Source organism: Struthio camelus, chromosome 27, assembly GCF_040807025.1.
Source record: "Struthio camelus isolate bStrCam1 chromosome 27, bStrCam1.hap1, whole genome shotgun sequence".
Classification (NCBI taxonomy): Eukaryota; Metazoa; Chordata; class Aves; order Struthioniformes; family Struthionidae; genus Struthio; species Struthio camelus.
Genome location: NC_090968.1, coordinates 7660143 through 7686827, shown reverse-complemented (window position 1 = coordinate 7686827; position 26685 = coordinate 7660143). Strand labels below are relative to the sequence as shown.

The following is a 26685-nucleotide window of genomic DNA, read 5'->3' as shown; positions in this document are numbered from 1 at the left end:
GTATTAAATAGCACAAGCTGTTTAAGCAAAAGGCAGCAGCAGTAACGGGAGCTTTGTATGATTCCAGAGGAGGGAGCTTAGGAGAACTCACTTGGAGGTGGATGCCTGGGCACATGGGGCAGATTTGCTTGATGGACAAATCTTGTTCTCATGGAGAGTGAGACAGCTCCTTCCGCCCGGCTCAAGCCGAGAGGCACCCCGCTCTGCCCGTGGCATGTCTGTTCTGGCACCCGGGGAGATTCGCTGCCACCTCCCTGAGTGCGTTTCACTCCTGGCTTTGGGGAGCACTGAGCGCTTTGCAGGCCCACTGGGGGAACAGGGCTGATTTCTCCCCTCTCCGCTCTAACACAGCCATGCTGTGACAAGCGTCTCCTGGCATCCCGTTCCACATCAGGGCTGGGTGATTCCTCTCCAGCCTGGGTTTTTAAGACCGGGTCTCATTTAAGACTGAAACAAAAGTGGGGGCCAGTCTGAGGTAAGGAAATATGCAGGTATCCAGACCCTGCGCTGGATTTTCCCATGACCTGCGGTTCCCTGGAGGAAGCCTGGTCTGGCCGCGGATCCTTTCGAGGCCAGTCCTGGACTCTGCAGGGGAATGCGTTGGCTGCAACTGCAAGCCGTTAGACTTGCTGTGGCCCAAGTCTTGCCCCGCAAAGCTGTCTGGAGCAGTCGCTTCCAGGAGCTCCAGAAAGCGCTGGCCTGTGGCAGGCAGCACTGCTGCTTTGCTTTATGCTGTGCCATTCTCCAGCGAGGGGCTGGCAAGGGGCTGGCAGTGCTGTTAGGGGACAGTGGACACTGCTGTTGCACAGCTTCAGCTTCCCTGGCAGGACTGAAGATTGAAGCCAGGTTTCCCAGAGCGCAGTACCTCTTTAAGAAACAGACCTACTCTCTCTCTTGCTCTCTCTCTCTCTCTCTCTCTCTCTTTTTTTCAAATACCATAGTTTTCGTTGGAATTTGTCCATAGGGAAATGAGGTCTGCAGGGTCCAGTCCAGGTTCTCAGAAACATTTTGCAACCTTGGAAAAACCGTTCAGGGTGCTTGGGCCTTCCAGAGCCGCTCAGGCTCTGACACCCCAGGGCGCACAGGAGGCAGCCAGGCTTTCGGTGCCCGCGGAGGCAGCAGGCACGCAGCAGGGTCGCCCCTGCGCTCGTGTGTCCAAAGCCAGGGGAACTTGACGCTGCTTTTGAAACTCCCACCGGCTGCCCAGAGCACCTCGCCGGCGCGGGGCTCCGGCGTCCCCACGTCCCCCGCCGGGCGGGCGATGCCGCAGGGAGGTGGGAAAACGCCGGCTGCGGCGTCACCCCGCGCTGCGGCGCCCGGGCCGCGCGGCTCCGTCGGGGCGGCGGGAGCGGGCGGGCGCCGCCGCGGGTCCCCGCTCGCGCCGGGCCGGGGCCGGGGCCGAGGTCGGGGCCGGGGCCGGGGCTGGGGCCGCCCGGGCGCGGCGCCGTCGGGCCGGGCCGGGCCGGGCCGGGGCGGCGCGGCGGGGCCGGGGCCAGGGCCGGGGCCAGGGCGGGATTGGCTCCCGGGGCCGGTGATTGACACCGACGGGCGAGCGCGGCGGGCGGCGCCGCCCTGATTGGCTGCCGGGGGCTCACAAACCCGCGGCGCGGCGCGGCGGGGCCAGACCGGGGCCGGAGCGGGGCCGGGGCCGGAGCGGCGGCGGCACCTGGGCGGCGGGGGGCGCCGGGAGCCGGCGGGGGCAGCGGCGGCAGCGGCTGCGCGCCCGGGCGGGAGCCCCGCGAGCGGCGGCAGCGGCGCCGTCGGCGGCCGTCGGGCGGGCGGCGGCAGCGGGGCCGGGCGGGCGCGGCCATGGGGCGGGCGCGGGGCGGCTGCGGGCCGGCGCTGCGGGCGCTGCTGGCGCTGCTGGCCCTGGCCGCCGGGCTGCTGGCGCGCAGCGAGGCCAGCGAGTACGACTACGTGAGCTACCAGTCCGACCTGGGCCCCTATCCCGGCGGGCGGTTTTACACCAAGCCGCACCAGTGCGTGGCCATCCCTGCCGACCTGCGCCTCTGCCACAGCGTGGGCTACGACAAGATGGTGCTGCCCAACCTGCTGGACCACGAGACCATGGCTGAGGTGAAGCACCAGGCGAGCAGCTGGGTGCCGCTACTCAACAAGAACTGCCACATGGGCACCCAGGTCTTCCTCTGCTCCCTCTTCGCCCCTGTGTGCCTGGACCGGCCGGTCTACCCGTGCCGCTGGCTCTGCGAGGCCGTGCGTGACTCCTGCGAGCCTGTCATGCAGTTCTTTGGCTTTTTCTGGCCAGAGATGCTCAAGTGCGACCAGTTTCCCCAGGACGACGTCTGCATCGCGATGACGGCTCCCAATGCCACCGAGGTCTCCAGGCCCAAAGGTAAGGTGTGCGCCTGGAGCCGTGGCCCCTCTCCTCGCCCCTTCTCCTGGGTGGCAGAGCAGCGACTAGCACAGGAGAGGCTGCGCTGGGTGGAAGGGGTCTTGCGGCAGGGCAAGGCTCCCCTGGTCGCCCCTTCTCCGGAGCAGTCCCTTCTCCAGCTGCCAGCGGCACTGGCAGCCTCAAGCACGCGCTCCGCTAGCATCCTGCGCGGCAGCTGCTGTGTGCGCCTTGTCCCTGGACGGGCGTCCTGCCTGCTCGGCGCCTTTATCTTGCTGCTGGTCTGGGGCAGGCGGCGCGCGTGAGCGGACAGCCAGGAGCGGCGGGCGTGCGGCTGCCGCGGCTCCGCAGCCGGTGCCTGGGGTGGGCTCAGATGCCTGCGACCAGCTTCCCTGCGATGGGAAGGGCGCCGCGCTGCATCTCCCCAGGAAGAGTTTCTCTCCCGCACCGGAGTTGGTGGAACTGCTCCACAGCGCTAGGGCGCGTGTTCCCACGCGGCAGAAAGCGTTGCCTGACCTGAATAAACGGTGCAGATCCACCTGATGGTGGTGTCCCGCTTTCCGAGCCGCTCCAGCGCGGCGGCTGGGCGGCACACTCTAAGGATGTAGCCTCGGCGGAGGAGGCTGCGCGTAGAGCAGAAAACCAGCCCCATCCCCTCAGGTAGGGGCAGCGCGTTGGAGAGCGTGCTGGGCAGGGGCTGCGCACCGGAGAGGGTGCTGCAAGAGGCTTGCTAAGAAACTACTGGAGCAAGCGGAAGTAATTCTTGTTTGTTTTGATTATATTCAACAAGCCTGTTTGAAATTAGACCATCTTTTTTGCAGTGAGTTACAATGGGTGTTGCTTGTTGATTAAAACTTTTAAAATAAATGAATGCCCTAGTGCCTAGTTCAGCCATCCTACCTTAAAGCATTTTGAAAAGCTGGCAGGAAAGATTTTTTGCAGAGAGGGACGGCAGGGAATTATAAAGGAGATTGTGATTTCCCTCAACCCTTGTGTCCGGAGCTGCGTTTGAAAGGGAGAGCGGCCCCGTTTCGCTGCCAGCAGAAGCGCAGGCTCCCTTGGAAGAGCTCGGGGCTGGCGGCGCCGTGTTGCGGCTGAACAACTCCAGCGACTTTCGCGCGGTGCGTCCGGAGCTCGTCTGAAGAGCAGCTCGCCACTGCGAAGGCTGCTCAAGCGCGATTATCTTTAGCAAACAAAGGCTTTATGCTCAGCTCCGCAGAGAGCCCTGGCCCAGCCAGCCCGGGTCCCCCCTCTCGAGGGGTTATACAGTATTGTCTTGCTTTTCCCAGCGATGCTCGTACTTGGTGGAGTTATCCAGTTATCGTTTGGTTTGCCCGTTTTTGGAGCGGAGGGGCAGTGTGCCTGGGGTGCTGCGGGAGTCGGTGCCGGGGCAGCCGCAGAGGGATGCGGGGAGCAGCGGCTCGGGCTGGTGGGACGGGGCGGGCGAGAGGGACCCAGCGCTGGCCGTGCGGAGGCAGCCGGCTCGGGAGCAGCTGTGCGGCGTGGGCAGGGAGCACGCCTGGCTCGGGAGGCTCGCTGGGGATGTGCAGGCAGTCTCTGTCCCTGCTGTGTCTCGGCAGCAGGGTCTGAAGGTGGAGGCTCGTGCAGCGTGTGCTCCCGTGCTGCGGGGCGAGGGCCGGGGTGCTCTCGCTCCCGGGGATGCAGCCTCTCCCTGCGCGGAGCAAACGGCCGCGCAGACACGCTAGCTCTCTGACTGCGGCTCGTGCTCACCCATGCCATTGCTGGAGGAAGCTCTTTGTTTTCATGCAGGCTCTAAAATCGCTGTCCCGTGTGAACTTAGTCCCTTGGTCGAGACTGCCGTCACATTGTGTGTGCGTGTTCAAGGGTTGCTTTTATTCCCCCGGGACTTGCCAGCCAAGCGCGCTCCTGGGAGAGGCAGGGACTGAGCTGCCCCTTCGCAGGTTCGCTGCCCTCTGGGCTGCTCGCTGGTCGTGCCTTTTAGAAGCATGAATTGCCCGAGAGCTGGGAGCAGTCCTCAACGTGAGCAGCGTCTGCTCCGTTTTCCCTGCGTAGTTGGACAACTAACTTTTCACTGAGTTTTCAGACCATCCTGAGGGCAGCATTGGGCTGGGACGACACTGCTGTCTCCTGGTGCTGCTAACATCTCACCGGCACAGCGTTTCGGCACTGTGTCGTTCTCAGGCAGTGCTAAAGTGACCTCACTACAACAAATCATGTCAGCTCAGGCTTCAAGCGTTTGTGGATCTCTCTTGCCGCCTCGCGTTTGGGATGCAGAGAGGACTTATTCTGCACAACCTTCAGGGTGCATTCACAGTTCACTTGAAGCATGAATTAGTAATCAGAGCTGGGGAAGTGGTGCACGCAAGTATCACAGCCGCTCAGAGAAATGCAGCATCTGCTAAATAGGGTTCACAAATCTTATGTCCCATGCATTTTTAAATGAGCAATTTGTTTGCAGAGATGTTTACAGAAAGTAAGTCTTTAAAATTCTTGTACAAATGTGAATGCTCTTGAATGTTCAGTAGAGAAGTTTATGCAGCCGTCTTTGCATCCCCCTAGCTGCTTGGAAGTATTTCAGGCAGCCCAGCTGTAGGAGAGACTATTGCACGTGATAGCTGAGCCGTGGGAGCCCCAGAGGTGGGTCAGGCTGAGCCCCCTGTGCTCATCCCACCGCCTGGAGCACCCCTGCAAGAAGGGACCAGCAATCTTGCTGGAAAACCCTTTCTCTGAGGGAGAAGGCGAGGCCCTCTGGAAACCGTCTGGGCTAGACCTGGTGCCCTCAGGTGCGCTGGCTTTCATGGAGTGACGCTGACCTGCAGCAGAGGGATCTGGCATGCAGTTGCCTATGGATAACCTGCGGAGAGGGAGCGGGCTCCCCGTACCAGGTACGCTGCGTGCCTTGGCTCTGGGGCCCCGAGCAGCTGAGAGGGAGCAGAGCACACTTGGAAGGCGATTGCAGCCACGGCTGGAAGCTGAACCACCGCAGCGAGTTCTCCTGCGCTGGCGCTGACGCTCTGTCACAGCTCTGAACGTGGCGCTGGGGCAGGAAAACGGGGGCTGGAGCTTGTGAGCGGCCGAGCGGTTCGTGCACGCCAGCTCGGGGCGCCGTGATGCGTCCTGAAGAGCGCGCGCCCTGCGGCCCGGCCCCGGCTGGGCGCTGCGCTGCGGCTCGCGGGGGCCCTCTGCCCCCCGGGGCTCTGCAGCCGAGGGAGCTCGTGCATGGCGTGTGCACGGCTTTCTGTTAGCGCAGGCTCCTGGAGCCCCCTTCGACTCCAGGCACTGGGGTGTGTTTCCTGTTGATTTAAAGAAGGTCAGAAGCCAGCAGTGTCCCCCCTTTTTCTCTGGGCATTAATAAGAACGAGCCCTTTCAGTATTTTCCCCCATTAACACCTTAAAATTGGAATTTGTTTCTGCCTCTCAAAGAGCTGACCTGCCGAATTCCTTTCTCCTTAAGCACGAGGCGGTAAAGCCTGCAGGCCCACAGGATGCATCAGGGGAGTTGCAGATTAATATAGCATTACACATTCCTTTTCCTGCCCCTGGAGTAAGCCGGCTCTAAAGCCATGCGTTAGAAAATGGTCAGCGGGGGAAAAGCAAGCTGGAAACAGGCTGAAGTTGTGCTTGGAGTAAAGCTGCCAAATGCAGAAAACGGGCCCCATCGTAACTGCTGCGGGGTAAGAGATGGTGACCGGTCTTTACCCCACGCCTGCTTGCCGCTTGGGTTGAAATCGCCGCGCGGCCCGACCCTGGAGCGGTGGCGCCTCGGGCACTGAGCGCTGCTGGGACCCCGAAGCCGGGGGACAGGGCTGCGCAGGAGCCAGCCTGGGCCCCGGCGTTGCCGGTCCTGACCTGGGCGCACGGGGGTGTCCCGGGGGGAGGTCCCCTCCTCGGCGGGCTGGGGGCAAAGCGGCGCCACGCAGCCTCGCCGGGACGCTGGAGTGGCGCTGTGGCTGCGCTGGAGGCGGCGGGCGCTGGGCTGGGCGCGAGGGGCCGTGGGAACGGGGCAGACGTGGCGCCCCGGGAACCTGCGGCGGAGGCTGCTGCGGGTGCTGGGTCGGCACCGGCCTCTTGCCCTGCGGTCGGGTCCGGTGCCGCTGGCTCTGCACCGGGCTGCCGGTGCCGGAGGGACCCGGCGGCTGCCGCCGTGCAGCAGGGACGAGGCCTGCGTTCCTGCCAAGGAACAGATGAGTCCTTTTTCTTCCCTCCCGCTTTGGGTGCGTGGGGCCGATGAGCCGATGTGCGGCAGGTGCCTCCGTCCCGCCGTGGGCTCGGGATGGTCTCCGGCGCAGCAACTAACCTCTTGGCCCTGCGGCTGAGATGCCGCGGGGGCTGTCACCCTCCTGCCAGCATCCCTGCTCCCGCTCCGTGAGTTCATTAAACGTGCAGCCTGCGTGGAAATCTCCCTTGACTGCTCACTTAAAAATGAAGTCCTGGGGATGTCACCGCATCCCCAAAGGCTGCCTCTTGCTTCTGTCTGTGTCGCTGTAAGTAGAGGTGGTAGGACGTGCTGGCATGTTAGGGTCTTGGAGGCGGCTGTTCTCTAGCTGTGCTGCCTTGTCTCCCAGGGACAGAGACACCCCTGAGCGGGGTTGTTGGCTTCCGGGTGCTGCAACCACCACCTTGTACCTTGTTAGTTGTTCGTACGTCGGGGCAGCTGGAAGGCCAGTTGTCCTGCGTATGTGACTAATAAAGACACGGTGCATGGCCCCAGGAATTTGCATTTGGCACAGAACGGACCGCAGGGGAGAAACCAGCGGCAGCCAAAAACCCAGCATTTTGCCTGAAGTCCTGGGGGGGCACCTGTGGTTGAAGAGACCTGACTGCGTCTGCAAGGGTCGTGGCAGCGCCCTCCCGGCCGGCCGCGCTGGGTGCCGGGCCGGGGTCCCCCTCCCCGTTTTGTGCCCAGCGGGGCAGTGGCGGGTGCTGCGCTGCAGCACAGGCCTGGAGAACAGCTCTTGTGTGGGAAAGAGCCTGCCGTCCCGCTGGACCGGGAACAGCAGCAGCGTCTCCCAGCTCAATAAATTTATCCGTCGGTAGCATAAATCTGCGTCTGTGCTGCTGGGTGGTCTCTGCTCCGGCTGGAGACAGGAACCTGGAAGCGGTTTCTTATTCTCTGGATGGAACGAGTTTTCCTCCCGAGATGGATCCCAGTGGAGCGTCCCGGGCTGCTGTCCGTGCCGGGAGGGCGTCTCCCGCGCCGGAGCGGCTGGCGAGCGGAGCTGGCGTCCCCCGCACCGGAGCGGCGAGGCCCAGCGAGCCCGCAGCCGGCCGCGCCGTCCCGCGGTGGGGAGCCGTGCCCCGGGGCTGGGCGCTGCGCCCGGCTGGAGCGGCCCGGCGGGGCGTCCCACGGGGCGGCCGGCGAGCAGCCTGGCTCTAGGGCTGCTTCCTCGAGCCTGCTCCTCACGGCCTCTCCTCTCCCTTGCCAGGAACGACCGTGTGCCCCCCTTGCGACAACGAGATGAAGTCGGAGGCCATCGTGGAGCACCTGTGTGCCAGCGAGTTTGGTAAGGAAACCGTTCCTGCTGCTTTGCCCCGTTCCTGGCTCTGGGTGCACGTGGTGGGGCGGCGCTTGACGCCCGGGTACGTGTGTGCTGGGCTGGCCCAGCTGCTCACCACCCGGCTGCCTTTCCCGGTGCCTTCCAGGCAAGCTGGATGGATGCCCGCTCCGGAGCCGCTGTGCCGTGGCTGGGGAGCGGGAGCGTGGGAGGCGGCGCGGAGCATCCCCGCCTGGGTCCCATCCCGCCCGCCGGTCGGCGCGGGGTCCGGCGCGTGGCCCGCGGTCCTTCCCGGTGGTGAGCGAGCCTCTAGATGTCAGTGTTGCCCCGCGGAGGCGCGGGGACGGGGGCTGTCCCAGCGGCGGGTGCAGCCTGCGGGGTCCCGGCCAGCTCCCGACTCGGGCACCTTCGGATGGCGTTTCTGCACGCCTGTCCCGTCCCGTCTAGGTGAAATGCCTCTGGCAGGATGAGGCCTCTGAGCATGGGGTCACCAGCTGAAACAGCAATGCTGCGGGCTGCGAAACGCTGCTGCTGCCATCTTCGGCCCCACCGGGGAGCAGAAAACCAGCAGCCTTCACCCGAGCGTCGGAGCTGCTGGGAAGCCGGTGATGGGTTGAGTCCAGGCACAGGGCAGCAGTGGAGAGGTCTGCTCTTCACTGAGCTCGGGGAGCTCATAACTGAACCCCAGCGTTTGCAGGCTCGTGTGCGGGCAGGAGCGATGTGCAGGATGGACGCTTGCTCTGCTTGCAGTGACAGACCAGCTTCTTCCTTTCCCCCCAGATCGTCTGCACCACTGGGTTTCTTTCTGTCAATGTTATGCTCTTCTTGTCCAAATCCACGTGTATTTTTAAAAAAAAAAAAAGGGGGGGGGGAAAAAAAAAAAGCCAAAGCCAGCCCTTGACTTGCTAGGGCTGAGCAATGAGGGGGGGGGGCAGAAAAATGCAGAGCTACTTGAAAGCTGTGTCCTAAATCCATTATGGCTAAGTAAGTGAGTCAGACAATCATAAGTAAACAGAACTTCATAAAAAATATCACAGAGAAAAATATTAGCTTTCTCAGATCAAACCCAGAATTAACTGGTTTTGACATCCTTGCTGGTGTATGTAACTTTCCTGGAAGGTTATTAAAAGCATATTGAACAAGGTGTGCATTCCTCAGGGATTAGCACTTGCCTGTGCCCTGTGCCAGAGCGTGCTATGCAAACCCGAACCTGCTCTGCACGCTGGTGTTACCCTTTCTGCTGGAAATGAGTTCTTGACTCTCCTGCAGATTTGGTATGCCAAATGTCCCAAGTTCAGTGCAGACTTTTTCCAACAGGGAAAAGCATCAACAGGAACACCCATGTAATGGTTTCTCAGGAATGCGCATACTTCCAGCTGGATCGGGTAGCAGAGGCACGAATCCGGTCGGGCTGAGGAGCGGGATGCACGGCTCGCCCGTCCGCGGAGGTGTCCGCTCCGTGGCGCAGAGGGGCAGCGCCCCCAGCTCTGCCGGGCAGCCCTGCCCACGCTGCTCCCCATCCCGAGGGCTGCCGCTCACCCTAGCTGAGAGATGAATAAAAGGCAGATTAAGCGACACAGCCCTAACCCTTAGGTTAGGGATGGAGCAAGCAGCGCACCTTGCTGGGGCAGGGGCTGGCAGGGCCGCGCGCTCGGGTCGCAGTGATGCAGCGTGGGGGCTTCAGGCTCGGAAACTCGCTCTCGGAGCAGATGTAGGTGGGACCTACAGGACCTCCTGCAGGGCAGGAGCAGCAGCTCCCCACTGCGGATGTGGGTCCTGCCGTACCTGTCGTGTCCTCCGACGCTTGAATGAGGAATGAGTCGTGGTGGTGTCCCACTGGTGGGCAAACGCCGAGAAGGGAAGTGGAAGTTTAACCGCATGCTTGTCGTCAGACCCTGCTGCTAAATATCCTCCCCGTGCTCCAGGACAGTTGCACAACGAGGAGGGGAGGCCAAACCAGAAGTATTCACAGCCTCGGCAGAGAGGCTTGAGACATGGACTTGCCTGCAGGGTAGGTTGATTATTGAGAAATTTTGCGGTGACAGAGTGCAGAGGATGGAAAAATTTCCTGGCAGGCGGTTCCCGGGGTAGGGCTGTGGGGAGCAGGCAGATAGAGGGTTACTGTGTGCCGAACGGCCGAGCTGGAAACGGGGGAGACCTCAACCTCTGCGTGCTCCCCTGCTTAACCCAAAACTGCGGTGAAGGTTTTCATGGAAACCTCCCTTCTGCCTCCGACCAGCTTTGCAGATGGACCTGGCCAGATCTGAACCAGGTGCCTGGGCGCTTAGGCCTGGCAGGGATCGCATCACTCCTGATGTCGGGCATCATACCTGTGTCAACGCACTTCTTGGCTCCCTCCTCGTTAGTGCGTTTCTCCCGCTTTATATAGAATTGTCTCTTTTCTCTGCCAGAGCAGTCTGAGGGTTTTTCCAACCATTGTAAGTAACTTAGGATCGTTCTTTGTTCTCTGGATCAGCGAGACTCCAACGTGTAACTTTATTTTTAAACACGTCAGAGCTCTTGCTGATGCTGAGATTCCTCCCATTCCTCTGTCTTCCCACTGCTGCTTTCTCTTTTTGTCTCAGAAAGAGGTTTTCATCTCGCAACAAGATGACCTCCCTGCAGTAGAAAAGTCCAAAAGCAGCTGAGCAGGACACAGCTGGTGTCTGCTGCATGTGAACCATCATTCTTCTCTCACAATGGGAAGCTGGTTGTGTTTTGGATCTCCTTTTGTTCCTCTGTTCCTGCCTTGTCACCAGAATAAACAGCAGTGGAGAAGCTCGTTTGCATGGGTTTGCAGTGGTGTAGGTTTCATGCAGCTGCATTTGGTATTTTCTTTCTTCTGTCAATGTGTTTCTCCTCTCCATCCAGCAGAAGTCCCGGGTACGTTTAGCAGTGCTGCCTCCAGATGTGCCAGGTTTGCAGCCAGCTGGGGAGCCAGAGCAAAGGGAGAGAGGCAGCGTGTCTCTGGTAACTCGGCACACCTGGCAGGTAGCGTGCCGCATGCAGGGCAGGACGTGGTCCTCGGGCCGGCGCCTGGCGCGGGCGGCAGGAGCTGGCGCCTAGCTCCTCTCTGCGCCGCCCTGAAGGGGCTGGTGAGCGGATGAAGCGAGGCCAGCAGCAGCCGTCTTCGTCCCTGGTACGTCCCTGGCACCGCTGGTGTACTTGGCACAGAGGACAGGTAGCAACGGGAGATCTCGCTGGTGCTCTGAAAGGGAGGAGAGCGCTGGGTAGTCCTGGGGACGTCCCCGACCTGGGGAGAGCAGCCAGCTAAGGATGGATTGACTCCAGGAAGTTTTCTCAAAGCAGTGTGTATGGCCCTTGGATCTTTGTTTAGTCTTTGGAGGTTACTGTCATAAGGGTGATTTCTCAAGGGGAGCTGTTTATCTGGCATTAAAATAAACTCCCAGCCCTTCAGACTGAGGTTTCTCATGCACGTCCCCCAAGGTAAACACTGGCAACTGACAGGTTACAGATCCTCATCAAAGCCAGACACGTACAATAAATGTTTAAACTAACGTGTGCTGCAAGGGGCAGCTGTTGGTGGGTCCTGCTCACCCGCTGTTCCTCCACCGAGTCCCGCAATAACGTTACTGCGGGTTTCACTTGCGTCCCAATGGCTCGTTGCAAAGGAGACGTGAGCAGTGCTTTGCCCACCGCTGACGGGTGGCTGTGCCGGGGTGGGAGGCAGCAGCTGTGCACCAGCCCCAGGAGCAGCGTTTGTCTCAAGGACAGTGAAGGAAGAGAGGTGGATCCAGCTGTGAACACAGGAAGACTGTAAAGAAAAGGGGTCTTTCTTTCCTGGGTCAGGAGAGGGGGCTTGGACAACGTGCTGGTGCTCGGAGGAGTGCTGGGATCTGCCAGCCTCGTGGGTGAGCAGGACTCTGGATTTGCATTTGTTTGAACCGTGGCGAATGTGTTTTGGGGGGAGCTCTGCTCCCTGCTGGGCCCAGGCAGCTTGGCAATTCCTTTCAGAGCAGGAACGGCCAGGCCAAGCTGAATTTGTGTGATTAGCAAAGTCAGAGCCCCTGCAGAGGAGATCAGAGCCTGTTCCAGGCTTTGCCCAGTGTGCCAATGCATTTCACGGCGTTGGTGCTTTGAGAGCACCGTGCTGTTGCTTGAAAACAAATGGACCGGAGCGAGCAGCTGCCCTGGCAAAGACGAGCGTGCCCCTGCGCAAGCTAGGCGGGCTTCCTCCAGGTTGTCGACAGCAGGGCTGTTCTCTGCTTGCTGGGGACGCAACGTTTTTTCAGGCATTTCCAGCAGTGACGTGTCAGAGCAGCCCTCCCCGCTGCCAGGCACTGCGGATTTAGGTGAGTGAGCCCTGGAGAAAATGACAGATAATGCAAGAGTGGCTTGGTGTTTTGGTAAAGCTCGGCTTCCAGGCGCAGTCCCAGGTGTGAATCCCTGCTTCCCGCTGGACCAAGGGCGGGACGGTGGGGTGGCTGCTTGGGCTGTCACTGGGGAGCAGAGGAGCAAAGATAGGGAGGAAGAGGACCTGGAAAGACTCCTGGGGTCTGGAAGCGGATGTTCCCTCTTGCACTGCAAGCTCTCAGAGTCAGCAGGGCTGAGGGGGATTTGGCCACGGCTGCCACCTAGGAGTCTCCTAAGTCACCACATACTTGGGTTGGCGGGCACCTGCCAAGAGCTGGGAGTCTTGAGCAGCTTCCCAGACATGGAGGAACCGCAGCAAGGAACCACAGTGTGTCTCTGTACTGAGAACATAATCCTGTGGGATTGAACAGAGCGTTGGCTTCGTCGTCTGTCTGGGCCAGGCGAGTTGGGCCTGCTGACATGCAGCGTGAGTGCTCATCAGCAGGGTTTGCTGTCTGCCCTCAGTCCTGGGTTGGTCCAGGTGTCTTGCTGGGACCTGCAAGAGCAGGGGACGTGCCTGGAGCAGACGTGGTCCTATGGGGAGGGGCAGAGCGCTGGCTGGAGGCTCTGCAAGGTGGAGCCTGCGGTACCTGCCTCCTCCCAGCTGAGCATCCTCTGAGCATGCGAAGCTCATCATGGGGCTGGTCACAACAGATCAGGGAAATCTTCGTGGCGCCAGCTCAGGAGTAATATCACTGCTGTGGCGATCCAGAGGTTGAGCAGAATGGCTCTGGAGCAACAGCGTTTCTTGAGGTGTCCACGTGGCCCTGGCTGGGGCTTGCCACAAGATTGCTGCACCGCAGGAATGGCGTGGGCACTCCTGTACCTGGGCAAAGCGTTCAGCTCCGTCTCTGCCTGGTGCTGTGGTTGTCCTGCCCGTAGGTGGAACCACTGGCTCTGCACTGCTGGAAGTGCTTGGAAATTAGCTTTTTTGTTCTGTAATTCGGCAGCCTCCAGGAGCTGCCTCTCATCTCCACCCCAGCTCTCTTCTTGGAAGCACCAGCAAAGTGCCTCCAGCAAAGGGGAAAGTGTTTGACCCCAGGATCTCTGTGTGTGTGGCTTCCCAGCGTTGCACCTAGTTTGCTGCTCAGTTACTTGCTGTGGCAGCAGTCCCTGTCCCTGTGGTGTGCAGAGAGGTCCTGTCGTGCCTCTGGCTATGTACGGGTGCTGCTTCGGCAGGTCCCTGCTCCATGTCTGCCTGCCCGGCGCCGAGGGCTCGGACCAGGTGGCAGAGGCATTGCTGCCGTTTGGAGCAGGGCTGAGACCTGCAGAGGAGGTGGTGGTAGCGAGTGGGGGGCTCCAGGAGTGGCTGGGCCAGGTACGCTTGGGTTAATTGCAGTTCAGATCTTGGTGCAGCTCTGATGTGCTGGCGATGGTGATGGATGCATGATGAAGTGTGAGATCGCCCTTCTGTGCCCCCACAGCCTCTTCCCCCGGCCTCCCTGGGCTGCAGCCAGGTTTTATTTCTTACTCCTTGTGCAGGCTGGGCTGGCCCTGCAGTCTCCTGGAGTTCATTCCTCTCTCTCTCTCTCTCAGTGATTTTATTTATTGTTTCTGCCCTTTCTCCGGGGTCTGAGTGGATCCTGCTGAACAGGCTCTCACTGCACTGGAGACTGCGGTACAATCAATACATGCTGTTTATTTTTTCCCTTGACTGACAGTTTCTTGCCTGCAGCCTTCTCCTGTTACGGCCCTAATGTATCTTCTGGCAGGTTTCCTTCTCTGAGTGATTTCTAAAGGAAGGAGCAATGAGGCTGAAGGAACAGCAGAGCTTTTCCGTTCTCTCACGTTCCCTTCCCGGCCCCTGAAGGTGCTGGAGTGGGGCCTCTGCCCATGCATGCGGGAAAACGGCAGAAGCGGGGTCCCAATCCCAGGCTGCTGCATGCTGGAAAGGAGGGGTTGGAGGTGCCTGTGGGGTACAGTGGTCGTGGTGCAGCTGCAAAATTCAGAGCTTGCTCAGCTGGGCCGTGCTGGATGGGTGGGAGTTGCCTGTCCAGCTTCTGGGACGGCGCCTGGGTGTATCGCGGAGAGCCTGCGCGTGCCCTGCTGCCTGGTGCTCCTGCAGCCCCACGGCTCCTCGCGCCGCTCTGGGCACCCAGCTGCGGGTGAGGCAGAGGGATGCACGCTGCCGCGGGAAGCTTCATCCATCTCCTTTGTCATTTTTGGAGGCTGCAGAGAGGAGCTGCGAAGTTGGGTTTGAGGACTAGCGCAGGGCTGTCAGACCTGGGCCCTCTGCTCCCCAGGCTGCAGGGCAAGGAGCAGGCACTGGGGCTCAAGGCTGAGGCAGAAGCAATAGGAGAGGAAACAGTTTGGAGACTTCTATGAGAAATGTTGCAAGGCCTAATCTCTGCTTGGGCCCTCGGTTTTATAAAGGGATAAAAATGCACAGTGACATCCCCAGTTTTCCCCAGGTCTGTTTGCAGACTAACATTTCATTGAACGCTTGGCCCGTTCCCGCTCAACCTGAGCGCACGGCTCAGTTGCAGATCAGAGGAGCTCGGAGGGGAGTGTGGGAGCTTTGCTGAAGCCCGGAGGGGTGCGATGGGTGATTTCCACCTGGTGAGTAAGCGGGGAGCGACGTGGGCTGCCGGGACGGCTCGTGTGCGCATGCAGCTCTTCACCCAGTACGCTCCCTGGGCAGATCAACAGCTGTTGGACTTACTGGGGAAGACGAATAAACAGACTCCACTGTCTGACACATCTCCCTTCCCCAGCAGTGACACGAGTGTGATGCTCACAATGCCCGGGGAAAAGTAGTCTGTAAAGTGGAAAAAGTGCCTCTGGAAAAAGAGTAGGTGGCCGAACTGGGGGAGCCCTGTGGTGTGGACAAAGCTGCGGTGGGGAGAGGCAGGTAGGAAATTGCTGGGCTCTTGGCGTGTGGTGGATGAGTAGGAAAAGGTGTGTATTGAGGAAGGAGATAGACGCTTTCCTTGAGCGTGGAGAGGCTCCTGGTGCTGCAGCGATGAAGCTGTACCCACAGTTATCGAGGCTGCTTGTTGGTGGGTGCACCCTGGTGTTGGGGCTAGGTTGCATGCAAGTGCCCCACGCTTGCCAGCCTGAGGCAACTGGAAGGACGCGTGTTGTACGGCACGGTCCTTGGAAACACACGGGGAAGGCGACGGAGCAAAGGGTGTCCATGTGTGGGAAGGAAGGCGCTTTGCTTCAGTGCCTGCAGAGAGCGATGCTCCCAGCTTGCCCAGGAGACTGGGGTTCCCTTCCTCATGCTGGGGATGGAAAGCTGGAGTGGCTGAGATTTCAATAAGAATTGTAGCAAGGGATGAAACACAAACTATATTTTGCCAGACTGGACCCCAACCAACTTTGTGAGGCCTTTGCTCTTCCTGGAGCTGTTGCTGCCCAGACTAATTTCAGTCTGAGTGAACAAACATTTTCATACATCCTGTTTCATGTTAGTAGACATAAAGACGACATTTTTATATCTTCAGTGCTCACTGGTCTCTCTGCATTAGAGATAGCAGAGCTATGCTATGATCTGATATGAGCCATTTGTAGTTGGGGCCAAATTCCTGGCTCTGGTCTAATGGGAGTGCATGTTGTCTTAGAAGAGGAGGGTCTGTCCCGGTGGGAACTGAGGCTCGTGATGTGGCAGCTGTGCATCTGGAGCCGATGGCTTTCCCTCTGCGTGTCTGCCCTGGACATCCAGGAGCGAAAGGAAACCTAAAGGGGGAAGCGCGAGGCAGAGGAGGACCGTGGAGGAGATGCAGCCACTGATGCTGGCCTGGCTTGCAGGCACCAGGGCAGCTGTGCCGGGGTCCGCACTGCGGCTGTGCCACCACCAAGCACAGTCTTGGACTGAGCTCTGGCCTCATCAGCTTGTGTTGGAGGCTGGCTCCGATGCTCGATGCTCGCAGCCGGCTCCGGTTGTCAGTCCTAGGGGATGGTGCCTTGGGGCAAGGAAGGGCTGACTCATGCTACAGTGCTGTCTGGAGCAAGAATGCAGGGGGAAACTGGTCCCAGGAGCCGTGCGGTGTGCGCAGCCCCTTTGCAGCAGCCCCTGTGGTGTTTCGGGGCGATGGAGATACGTCTGCTCCTCGCACCATGAGCTTGCAGTGGCAGCGGGGCAGGAAGGGTCGGGTCCAGCGCTGGGGCCAGTGTCAGTGCTGGGTGCCACCTCTGTCGGTGACCTTCAGCGAACCCCTTCTGGGGACGGGGACCTGCAGGGCGTCCGTCCGTCTAATGCCGACTTTGCCTTGCTGCGTGTCCCGCTCGGGCTGCGCGCGCCGGCAGCGGCAGCGCCGCGGTGTCCCCCCGCCTCTGCGGGGGAGGCTGCCGGGAAGCGGACGTCTCGGCAGCGAGCAGCGCGCCGGGCAAGCGCAGGGTCGGCGCCCCGGGAGCGTTGCTGCTGTTGTAAACGCAGCGTGGCTAACAGCCGTTGCCTCCCAAATTGAATCCTGAAATCCGTCTTTGTTGTGTTGTTCTGTTTTTTCCCCTCCCAGCCTGAATAAAGCTTTCACTTTTGTGTATTCTGGGAAGAGCTTTTGAAGTGGTCGGCTGGACGCTGGCTTTCGCTGGCGGCCGGCTGGCACGGCGAGCAGGCTCAGCGCGGCGCTGGCGGCGGAGCGAGACCTGGCGGCCCCGGGGGCGGCCCCGGGGGCGCGGCGCCTCCCTCCCTCCCGGCGGGGCGCGAGCCCCCTTGGCACCGCGCCGGGGTCCTCGCCCCGCCCCGCCCCGCCCCGCTCCGCGTAACCCGTCGGTGCGAGCCTGGGGTCGGGGCCCGAGCGAGGCGGCGGCGGCGGCTCGGCACGGCTGCCGCAGCCGCAGCCGCAGCGGGGGCAGGCGCTGCCGGGGGTCTCGGAGGCCGTCTCGGCTCTGCTGGCGCCCGGCGCGGGGGCTGCGAGGGCCGGGCTCCGGCTGCTCGGGCAGGGCGGCGGGCCCCGAAGCCGAAGCTGTCCCTCGCTGCTGGGGCGGAGGTGTTTCCTGGGCGGGGCGCGCTCCCCTGCCAAATCCTGCGTTTCCAAGCAAGCCGCAGCCGCGGGGGCCCCTCTCCCGCTGCGCCGTCGCGCTCCCGGGATCGGGTGCGCAGCCTGGAAGGGGATCGCCCCGAGGCACCGCGGTTCTGGCGGGCGGAAGACGCCAGAGCCGTGCCCGGCCCGGGCGCTTGCGCGACAGCCCGGGGTGCCCCGAGTCCGGCCCCCGCCAGCGGTCCGAGCTGCAGGACGTGGCCCGAACGGGGGACGGGGCGTCCGGGTGGCTCTCGGAGGGGTGAGAGACTGAGCACCGGTTGTAACGTCACCGTCTTGCTCACGTGTGTCTACTCAGTCCGCGGCACGGCGGCCGAACCTCGCCAGCCCTTGAGCCAGCCCGTGTTTAGCTGGGCAGCGCTGCAGGCTGCCCGTGCTGCTGGTGGCTGAGGGGCATCGGAGCTGGGACCAGCACAGCCCTAAACTGGGATTATGTGCTTCCCCTGTCAGCCACCTTGTCGGTCCTCCTCGGTGTTATCTGATCTTGGCTGCGTACGCTGCTTTGCACGAGTGAGGCTGGGATGGGTTTCTAGCAGCATCTGGATTTATGGTTCACCTGGACAACTTCCATGCTCCCCTGGACCTGCTCTGCTGGCTTGCAGACGGATAGTTGCTGCTGTACGGGGAGGGAGCAGCGGTGAGCTCCCACGGTGCGGGGTTACCGGACCCTCTGTCTTCCATGTACGGCGATACTTGGAGCAGAACAACACCTCCGCTAGCTGCCAGATTGTTTTCTTCCTCTAGCAACGAGGATCTAAACTTGCAGTGATCATAGCAAAGCAATTTGCAAACAAGCTATTTTGAGAAAGTCTCTTGTTAGTGGTGCTATACCATTCCTCCCACACTGGAAACCACTGTGCTTAGTGCAAGAGTTCAAAGTCAGAACTGATAAAGAAGTTGAGGTTCATAATGAGGGATGCTGCTGCCCAGTTTATGTCATGGAGCTTAGAGCTGCATGAGAACTGCTGCGCCGCTTTCCAGATCCAGTGCAAATTGATCTGGTTCAATGTTTTTAGTTCCTTAAAGCTTTTATCTCTTTAGCTCCTTAAACATCCTGAATTTGGAAAACAGATGGGATAAAAATTTCACTTAGGTTTCTAGTCCTCGATTACTTTCTTGTACAGTAACAGTATAACACAACAGGGCTCTTGGCAAGCGCAACAGATATTTTTGGCACAGGAGCAGATAAATACCATTACTCCTGTTGCCAATGCAGTGGCTGGGAGCAGGAGGGTCATGCGCAGACCCTGCTGCCTGTTGAGAGTTGTCATCGCACTGTCCTGCTGCCATTCGTGTCTGGAACGGCGAATAGCGCTGCCGTCCAGAAAGCGACGGGTATTTAGAGCAGCAGGTTCCAGCAGAGCAGGGCTTCGAGGAGCAGGGCTGCGGGGGACTCGCCTCCCTGCCAGACCCGAAGGCTCTGCGGTGCTGCCTGCTGCACACGCGTTGGCGAATCAAACGAAAAGGGACAGCAGACAATTAATCACTATCCAGGCGCTATTTATCTGCAACTCTGAAGTAAACTCCCAAATGATGGAAATATGTTAGTAATTTTTGGCCATGTGTGCCTTTCCCCAAAAACAAGGCAGAGCCAAATGGCACAGAAGTGATATTTTAATGTACAACATATTTTCATCATTTTTCCCATGTCTACTAAATTCCTCTTCGTGGTCATGGCAAAGGAACATTAATTTTTTTATTCGGGTTGCGATTAACTCGGGAAAGTGCTGAACCCAAAGAGGAAAATACTTTCCATTGAAGTGGTATCGGGTTAACTCCCCCCTCCTGGAGAAGGTGCGTGCGCTGCCGCCTGCTCCGCACACCGTTGCCGGAGCGGCGCGGTCCTGTCTGCACGGCAGGTCCCCGTTAGACACGGCCATTTTCATGGGACCTTATTGCTCAATGTCGAAACGTGCCGTGCTTGGAAACTTGTTTTGCAGACACCTGAGGGGCAGGAGTGACTGAAAACAAATGTTTGAGAAGCTGAGTTGACCTTTTAAATGGCCCTTTCGGGAATCTCTTGGCGCTCCTAAGGCAGGGAAGTCGGTTGTTTATTCAGCTAATGTTTTGCTAGCCAGGAGTGCACCGTGTCAGCCGAACAAGTCTCCCTTTCCAATAAGAAATGCTGAGCGTGGTTTGTGGAGGGGAGGAAAGGGAAAAGGGGTTGTTAATGCTTTGCCCTCCTGTTCCCCTTGCGGGGGGCATGGCTCTGCTCCAGTCGGGGAGGACTTCTGTATCGCATCCCTGAGGGCTGGGTCATCTCCACCAGCCCGGGTTAACCAAGGCTCTCGCTATTCCTGGGAACAGTTTCATTTGCGCTATACCCAGTAGCAGCTCTTGCCGTGGCCGCTCTACGAACGGGTTAATGGTCCAAATAATTCCAGGGACCGGGAGAGAGGAGCGGAGAGGCACACGGAGCAGTGCAGGGTGGTGGGTGACTGCAACCAGGCAGAGAGGTGCTGGGACGGGGCGCCCAGGTCCCTGTCGCCCAAGGCGTCCTGCCTGGCCGCCAGCAAAGCAGACGTTTTGTGCGAGTGAAGGTTGCTCAGAAGTTATTTTGGTTTTTGCTTCTCTCTGTCTTGTTTTTCAGCTCTTAAGATGACCATAAAGGAAGTGAAGAAGGAGAACGGGGATAAAATGATTGTTCCAAGGAAGAGAAAGGCACTGAAGCTGGGGCCCATCAGGAAGAAGAACCTCAAGAAGCTCGTACTGTTCCTCAAGAACGGGGCCGACTGCCCTTGCCATCAGCTGGACAACCTCAGCCACTACTTCCTGATCATGGGCCGCCAGGTGAAGACCCAGTACCTGCTGACAGCCATCTACAAGTGGGATAAGAAAAACAAAGAGTTCAAAAAGTTTATGAAGAAGATGAAGTCTCCCGATTGCCCAACGTTTCCATCCGTCTTCAAGTGACAAGGCGGGCGGTGGGGGTGCTGCTGGCCTGGACCTTGCACAGCCCCGGGCATGGCGGTTCAGATCTCGCTCCTGCGCGGGGGCTGCTGGAGCCCGAATCCCGTCTGTTTGATCCTCTGTATTTGTTTAGCGCTTCCTTCACAGATCCCAGCCCTCCCACCTCCCCCGTACCGGTATTTTCCTGAACGCCAGCGTGTGCAAGTGTCACGAGTTTATACCAGTCACCGAGGTCACAAGCTATTTTACATCTGCAGTATCCAAAGACTATAGCTGTAAGGATATGTAAATTCATTTAAATATCAACTATCAGGTAAAGAGGGCAGGCGGAGGGGTGTGAAGTTACAGCAAGAGATTATATGATCAGAGAGGACCCCTGTGACCTGTCTTACCCTTGTGTTTATGGCTGCAGGATTGCCCTAGATTAATTCCTGGTTGAACCAGAGCCAGTCTCTTAGAAAAACGTCTGATCCCGATGATAAAAGTTAATTAATGAGTTTCGGAGAATCCATTACAACCTTTGATAAGACCTCCCAATAGCTAATTGACCTCACTGTAAAAAAAATATCATTCTATTTCTAGTCTAAACGTGTTTAGTGTAAGCCTTAGCCGTGGGATGCTCATGCTCTCTGGACCTGCTGGAAGAAGAGCCCTGCTGTTGGTGCTGCGTTGTGCAGGGTCTTGTAGCCGTAGGTAGGACACTTGTCCCCGCTGAACTAGCCTGAACGATCTGCTCGAGGCCAGTGCTGTGCTCCTTGTTTTCCTGTCCTCAGAGCTGCCCGCGGCTCTACTCCCAGCCCTTCCCGGTTTGCCGGCTGGTCTCTGGCCCACTCGGCCGAGCGTCGCCGGTCCTCGTGCTCCCCGTGCTCGTTTTTAGCCACGTGGAGGTGCATGCCGCGTGCTGGCGAGCCCGGCGGCCCGGGACGCCAGTCTCGGGGAGTGCTCGCAGTCGGCTCCCCCGGTTTCTGTCACTTGCTAACTTTACCAGTGATGTTTTTATAGTTTCTTCAGGCTGCTGGCAAAATATCGGGTTGCAGAAGGCCAAGGACCGGTCCCTGTGGAGCGCCACGGGAAATGCATCGTCTCCGTGATTCCCTCTTTACAGCCACTTCGGGACCTATCAGTTTCTAGTTTTAATCCATTTGATGTGTGACAACTTGCTTTGTATCATTCTGGTTTTTTTTTTCTTAATCAAAATGTGATGTAATGTGAGGTCAAATAGTTTATGAAAGACAAAGACTACTGCATCCAAATCATTACCTTTATCGACCAAGCTGAAACTCATTATTCTGTTAATTGGACAAGCTCTCTTTTCCTTAGACCCACATTGCTCCACATTAATTATACTATCCTGCTTCCATTCATGACTCTCATCAATCATGATTACTCTAACAGAATGAGTATCAGGCAGTCTGACATAATCCTGCTGAATTGGAGTTAAGTGAAATAACAAATCCCTATTTTTGAGGTTTAAATCCACCCCTCTCAAAGCTGGTAAATTAATTATTCTGTAGCTCGAGGGGCTGGTTATTCCCTACACGGGGATAGAGCTGCAGACTTTATAGCAGACAAGTTCCACGAAGAAGCCAAGCGCTCTGAACGATGTTTTAAGACTTAAAGAGCGATGCATTTAGGACACGTAGAAAATCCCACGGGGTTGTCTTAGGCCACTGTTTGTAGTAGCGTTGTTTCTTTGATGCAAAACTAATCATTGCAGATAATGTATTTTACCAGTTCATTAAAAAAAAAAAAAATCACAGGCTTGAATGTCGCAGATTGATGAGATGAGATGATGGGGAAGGCTGACAAACGAACAGGGCCCCGGGTAGGGACTTGGCATGCTGGAGCTAGGAGCACCCGCGAGGTCGGCTGGCGGCGGCGATGCAGGGCCGGGCTGCCGGGGCTCCTGCCGCCGAGCAGGGGCTGGTTCTGCGGTCGGAGAGAGGCGCACGTGCCGCTGGGCTGGGGACCTTGGTGCCGTCGCCCCGGCTGCTGGGATGCGTCGCAGAGACATGGGTATCATGGGCTGTTGATTTGGAATTGAAAAAAATGTGCATTTCAGCAGGAAGTACCAAATCGGAGAGCAAACCGGTTCACGTAGGTGTGTTTAGAGCCGTTTTCAAGCCTTGCTGCTCAGAGCCGCCAGTTCTGCCCCATGGGAACCTAAAGCCTGGTTCAGCGGCGGGCGAGCTGAGTGGGGCCGCACCGCCTGAACCCCAAACCCGTACCCGCACCGCGCCGGCTCTCACGTCGCTCCTGCGGCTCGTGCGCCTTTCCGCGCAAATCGTTTGGACGAAGCGGTAGCGGGAGCTCCCGCGAACGGGGTGCTCGGCTGCGACGGCGTTCGTGGGCTGGAGCCGTGCGGCGGCTCCCTGCCTGCGGACGGCCGTGCCGGCGGGAGCCCCGGGCGCGGGGAGCAACGCCGCGTCCCGCGAGGGCCGGGCGATCCCCCAGACTGCGTCCCGGAGCTGTGGGAATTTATTGCTGTAATTGCCTACCTAGAGCATAATGTAATTGTATGTCACTAGTTGCTGTATCTATTGCTTTAAACACGCCTCTGATTCTCTACGTTTGTCCTTGGAAAGGAGATCAGAGCTGCTGAGCGGATTTGCGTAAAATACTTCAGACAAGGGATTTTGGACGTATCCATGTACCTGGATAGTAATTTTACTGTTCTTTTGCTAAATTGCTCTGTGATCTGTCAGCAGTCCCTGCATGGATCTAGTGGGTAGATTGACTAGTCGTCACTCCAGTTCCTTGCTGCTCTCTTTGTACATGGGAGTTTTTTTGGTTAAAATTAACAGCACTAAAAGAGATGTGTTTGATGTAACATCACGTTGTTTGTAGGTGGTTAAGGTATCTTTAAATTTCGTTTTAATGTAACTTTAGAGCGTTAATTTAGGAAAGCGTGGCAGATTGGGCGGGGGAGCCTTTTTCTGTTTGGACGTTTTGAGAAAAAAAATGTAAAAGACTGGTGAAAATCAGCATTGTGAAGAGCCACCTTCTCTGGGCAGTGAACAGAAGCAGAAGGCTTTTCATTACTGTCGCTGGAATGACTTTTCTTTTACTTTGGAGAATAATCTTACACTCGTTAAAGGCCAACAGAGGTGCAGCAGTGGCAGCGTGAAGGTTGCCAGAGCCCGCGCCCTGGGAAAGGAAGCAGGTGCCGGGTGTCTCAGCGCGGTCTCCAAAGGAGCTTTTTATCCCGCCCGGTTTCGTCGGTGGGGCCTCGCTGCCGGAGCGGTTGGCCGGTGAGCTGACCCGGAGGCGGTCAGGGCGGCGCGCGAGGCTGGAGCGGCACCAGCAGAAAGTCCCACGTTCGCCGGCGGATTGGCAGGACGCGGTGCGTGTCGCGTGCGTCGCCTGGCTCCGGCGGACGCGGGCGCCCGCGCCGGGAGCCGCTCCGAGGGCAGCCCGGCCCCGCAGAAGCGGCGTCCGCCTCCGCCGCGTCCTCCCTGCGCCGCGAAAGCGGTCGGCATCCAGCAAACTTCAGCAGCGTGTTCAAGTCACGTTATTTTAGCAGATGTTTTTGATGTTACGACTTACATTTATTTTCAAATCTAATATCGGTTCTCTATCTTTACTCTTTTCCTTCCATGTATCAATATTCACTTAACTAAAATTGCTGAATTACTCAATGACAATGTGATTCGCCCCATTCCCCCCTCCCCCCTTTTTTATAAAGAGATGTGGTTTTCTAGCCTGCGTTGGTGCTTTGGAGGGTGCTGCAGCGCGCCGGGTCTGGCGGGGCGCTTGGGCGGCTGCCGGGGTCCCGGCGGCGCCGCCGTCCCGCACCGCAGCGACGCGCCAGCCCCGAGGCTGGACGGCCGGTTGAAGGAAGTCCTGGCGCGCGCCCTGGCCTGTCCTGCGCTCGTGTTTGGTTCAGCTCTCTGCCTAGCACGGCGTGATTTCCTCGAGGAAGGTTTTGGCTGTTCAGCCTGTCTCGCTATTGCCCTGTTCTGCTCAACATCTTGGCAGTGGGAGCTATTGTGGCCTCTCTATGCCTAGCGCTAAAATTTCAGTTTATTGACGGAAAATTGCTGTGGCTTTTCAGTAATAAGATATTGGGGCAAAATCTGGCCGTATCAGACTGACAAGATTCTGTAAACCCGGCGGTGATGGGAAGCGTAGAAATGTTTTCCCCTCTCTGTGCGCAGGTGACACTGCCGGAGCCTCTCGAGGTCCGGAGCCCAAACCCACCCGGTGCCGGAAGCAGGGATTTCCATGCAGGCGTCATTTTTTGGAGAAGGGGTCAGGCACACCGGGGACGCACGCATGCACGCACACACACACACACACACACGCATGCACGCATGCGCACGCATGCACACGCATACACACGCACACGAACACACACATGCACACATGCACGTTTTGCTCCAGCCCTTGGCACTCAGCAAGCCTCTTGCAGCCAAGCTGCCTTGCAGCGCGGCGTGCGAACAGGGGAGCTGCTACGCTTGCCTGGTGCGGCTCAGGCTCTGCCAATGCACCCGTGCGGACCGGCGGGGCGGACGGTGCTGGGCTGCTTTGCAGCAGGGTGCGGGAGCCTTCAGCAAACCCAGCGGGGGCCGCGCGGAAGGCGCGTGGGGCTCAGCTCGCTGCGTCCTGCAGAGACCGCAGCGCTCGCTGGTCTTGGGGACCCGCGGAAGCGAGCAACGCGGCTCTGCTTCCCGACGGTTTGGCCCTGACGGCACCCAGCTCGGTCCTGACCACATTGTGCAGTAGAAGCGATGTAGCCGGGCGCCAGGGATGGCCCCGGGGCAGGTCCCTGCGCGCACCGTGCCGTGCCGGTGCTGGCGCTGGCCCTGCGTGGAGCGCGGGAGAGCAATGCCGCTGCCACCGGCGCTGCGCTGCACTGCGCTGCAGGGAGACAGGTGCTGCTCTGCACTGTGCAGCGTCTGCTCCAGTTTAAGTGCTTTTTCTTACCTTATTTACCTCCAAGGTGTAAGGAGAGCAGGTCGAGCTACATGTAAAACGCTTCTCGAACAGTGACGCCGCCGAACGTTGTCCTGATGGAGAGCGCAGGCATGCAAGGACCCTGATAAAGCGGCTGGTGCTGTGCAGGAGTCTCAGAGCCTCGGGGGCACGAGGGCAGCGTGAGGAGGCCTTGGGGGACGCGGGAACCTCCTGCACGATACGGCCCAGCCTAGCGAGCACCGCTTGTTTTTCTCACAGTATGTTTTGATGAAGAAATCTGTACTTGATTGCTTTTAAACTTATGGTTGATGTAAACGCACCATGGCTTCTATTTCTCATCTGCAATTGGTACAAACCCCCCCTCAATAAATGCCTCTTGTCTTTTAAAGTTGTTTTTATTATTGCCTTTTCCACATCAGCTGCATTACTCACTGCATGTGGTGCTGCATCGTCTCCCTGAGAGACAGCAGCTCTCCGCTGCTGCCCAGCAAGGAACGATATAAGAGTTTAAATCACAGAACCACAGTGTTGGAGACAGAAACGACTACTGTCCAATTACTGCTGTTGGATAGTATTTAATCTGTGTATTTGATTCCCCACTAAATAGCCCTGCTGTGCACCAGCTAGCGGAGCTGAAGCTCCTCGGAGGTGCTCCTGCCACTGCTTCTGCCCGGCAGCTGGAGCGCCGATGGGCACGTTGGCACGTGGTGGCTTTGCTGCTGCTGGAAACGCCAAGGTGGCCTGGTCTGAGCGACGTCTGGAGCGGCTCGGAGCAGGCAGGTGGTCTGCGTGGGCCCCAGAAAAGCCCCTGGCACCGGGGCGCCCAGCGGGACCGTCTCCTTCGTGCGCGGCTCCGGTTGGGGCAAGCTTGTGTCTGGCCCAGGGCTGGCATCCGCGCAGGTACCCTGCAAAATGCTGGCTTGCTCTTCGCCGTGCGATGAAACGTGGCCCTGTTAAAGTAGCTATGTTCTTATTTTGTGATTTGCTCCATGGAGAGGGGAAAAGGCAGAACGTGAATAAACATGAATGAACCATATATGTTAAAAACCCTGGGCACACAACTGCTTGGTGGGTGCAGGTAAGGCTCAGCTAGCATGGCTGGGCTGCACCTTCTCTGCGAGAGGTAAAGCACTAAGTGTCTTAATCTGCCAATATCACTTGTCTCTAGGTGGCACAGTTGTCCTAGGGCAGCTGCTTTCCCCAGCAGCATCTCTTACTGTCCTGCTCCTCTGCAATCCTTGCTACCACTGGGCAAGCCCCTAATTCCCTCAGACAATCCCGCACCTGCAGACTTCCCTGAACCTTAAAAGGTTTTAAAATGAGTGCTATCTGCTTTTCAGTGGGAAGTCGGTGCTCACCTATTCCCCCCACCCATTCCTGCACCCTCGCTTAGGAGTGCCACCCGCTGAGCACCAGCCCTGGGGCCTGCGTGGAGCAGCCCGGGCCCGTCGGGAAGTACCGAAGCTTCCAGCAAGGCTGTGGTGTCTGTGCTTGTGCCGTGAAATAGTCATTTGCCATAGCTTCTTTTCAGGAAGCCTTTGTTTTGTTTCAATGGCTGGTGCTTGTGCTTTGCGGAGAAGTGGCACCAGCACAGTCTTGCCCTTCTGCTTCCAGAGACAGGGCACATCGGCAACCAGGGTGCACAAATTTATCCTCATTACAAATGTGGCTCTTT

The 26685-nt window shown here is 58.6% G+C and overlaps 2 protein-coding genes across 2 annotated transcripts in view; one reads left to right on the top strand and one right to left on the bottom strand.

Moving 5' to 3' along the window:
- The window catches only part of GOLGA7 (golgin A7), a 227725-nt gene that overhangs the window by 22002 nt on the left and 179038 nt on the right, over positions 1 to 26685 (bottom strand). The gene's annotated exons all lie outside the window — the stretch shown is intronic.
- SFRP1 (secreted frizzled related protein 1) lies at positions 1806 to 23731 on the top strand. Its single transcript, XM_068920800.1, has 3 exons — positions 1806 to 2353; positions 7759 to 7836; positions 19774 to 23731. The coding sequence occupies exons 1-3, from the start codon at positions 1810 to 1812 to the stop codon at positions 20094 to 20096; spliced, it is 945 nt and encodes a 314-aa protein (XP_068776901.1). The 5' UTR covers positions 1806 to 1809; the 3' UTR covers positions 20097 to 23731.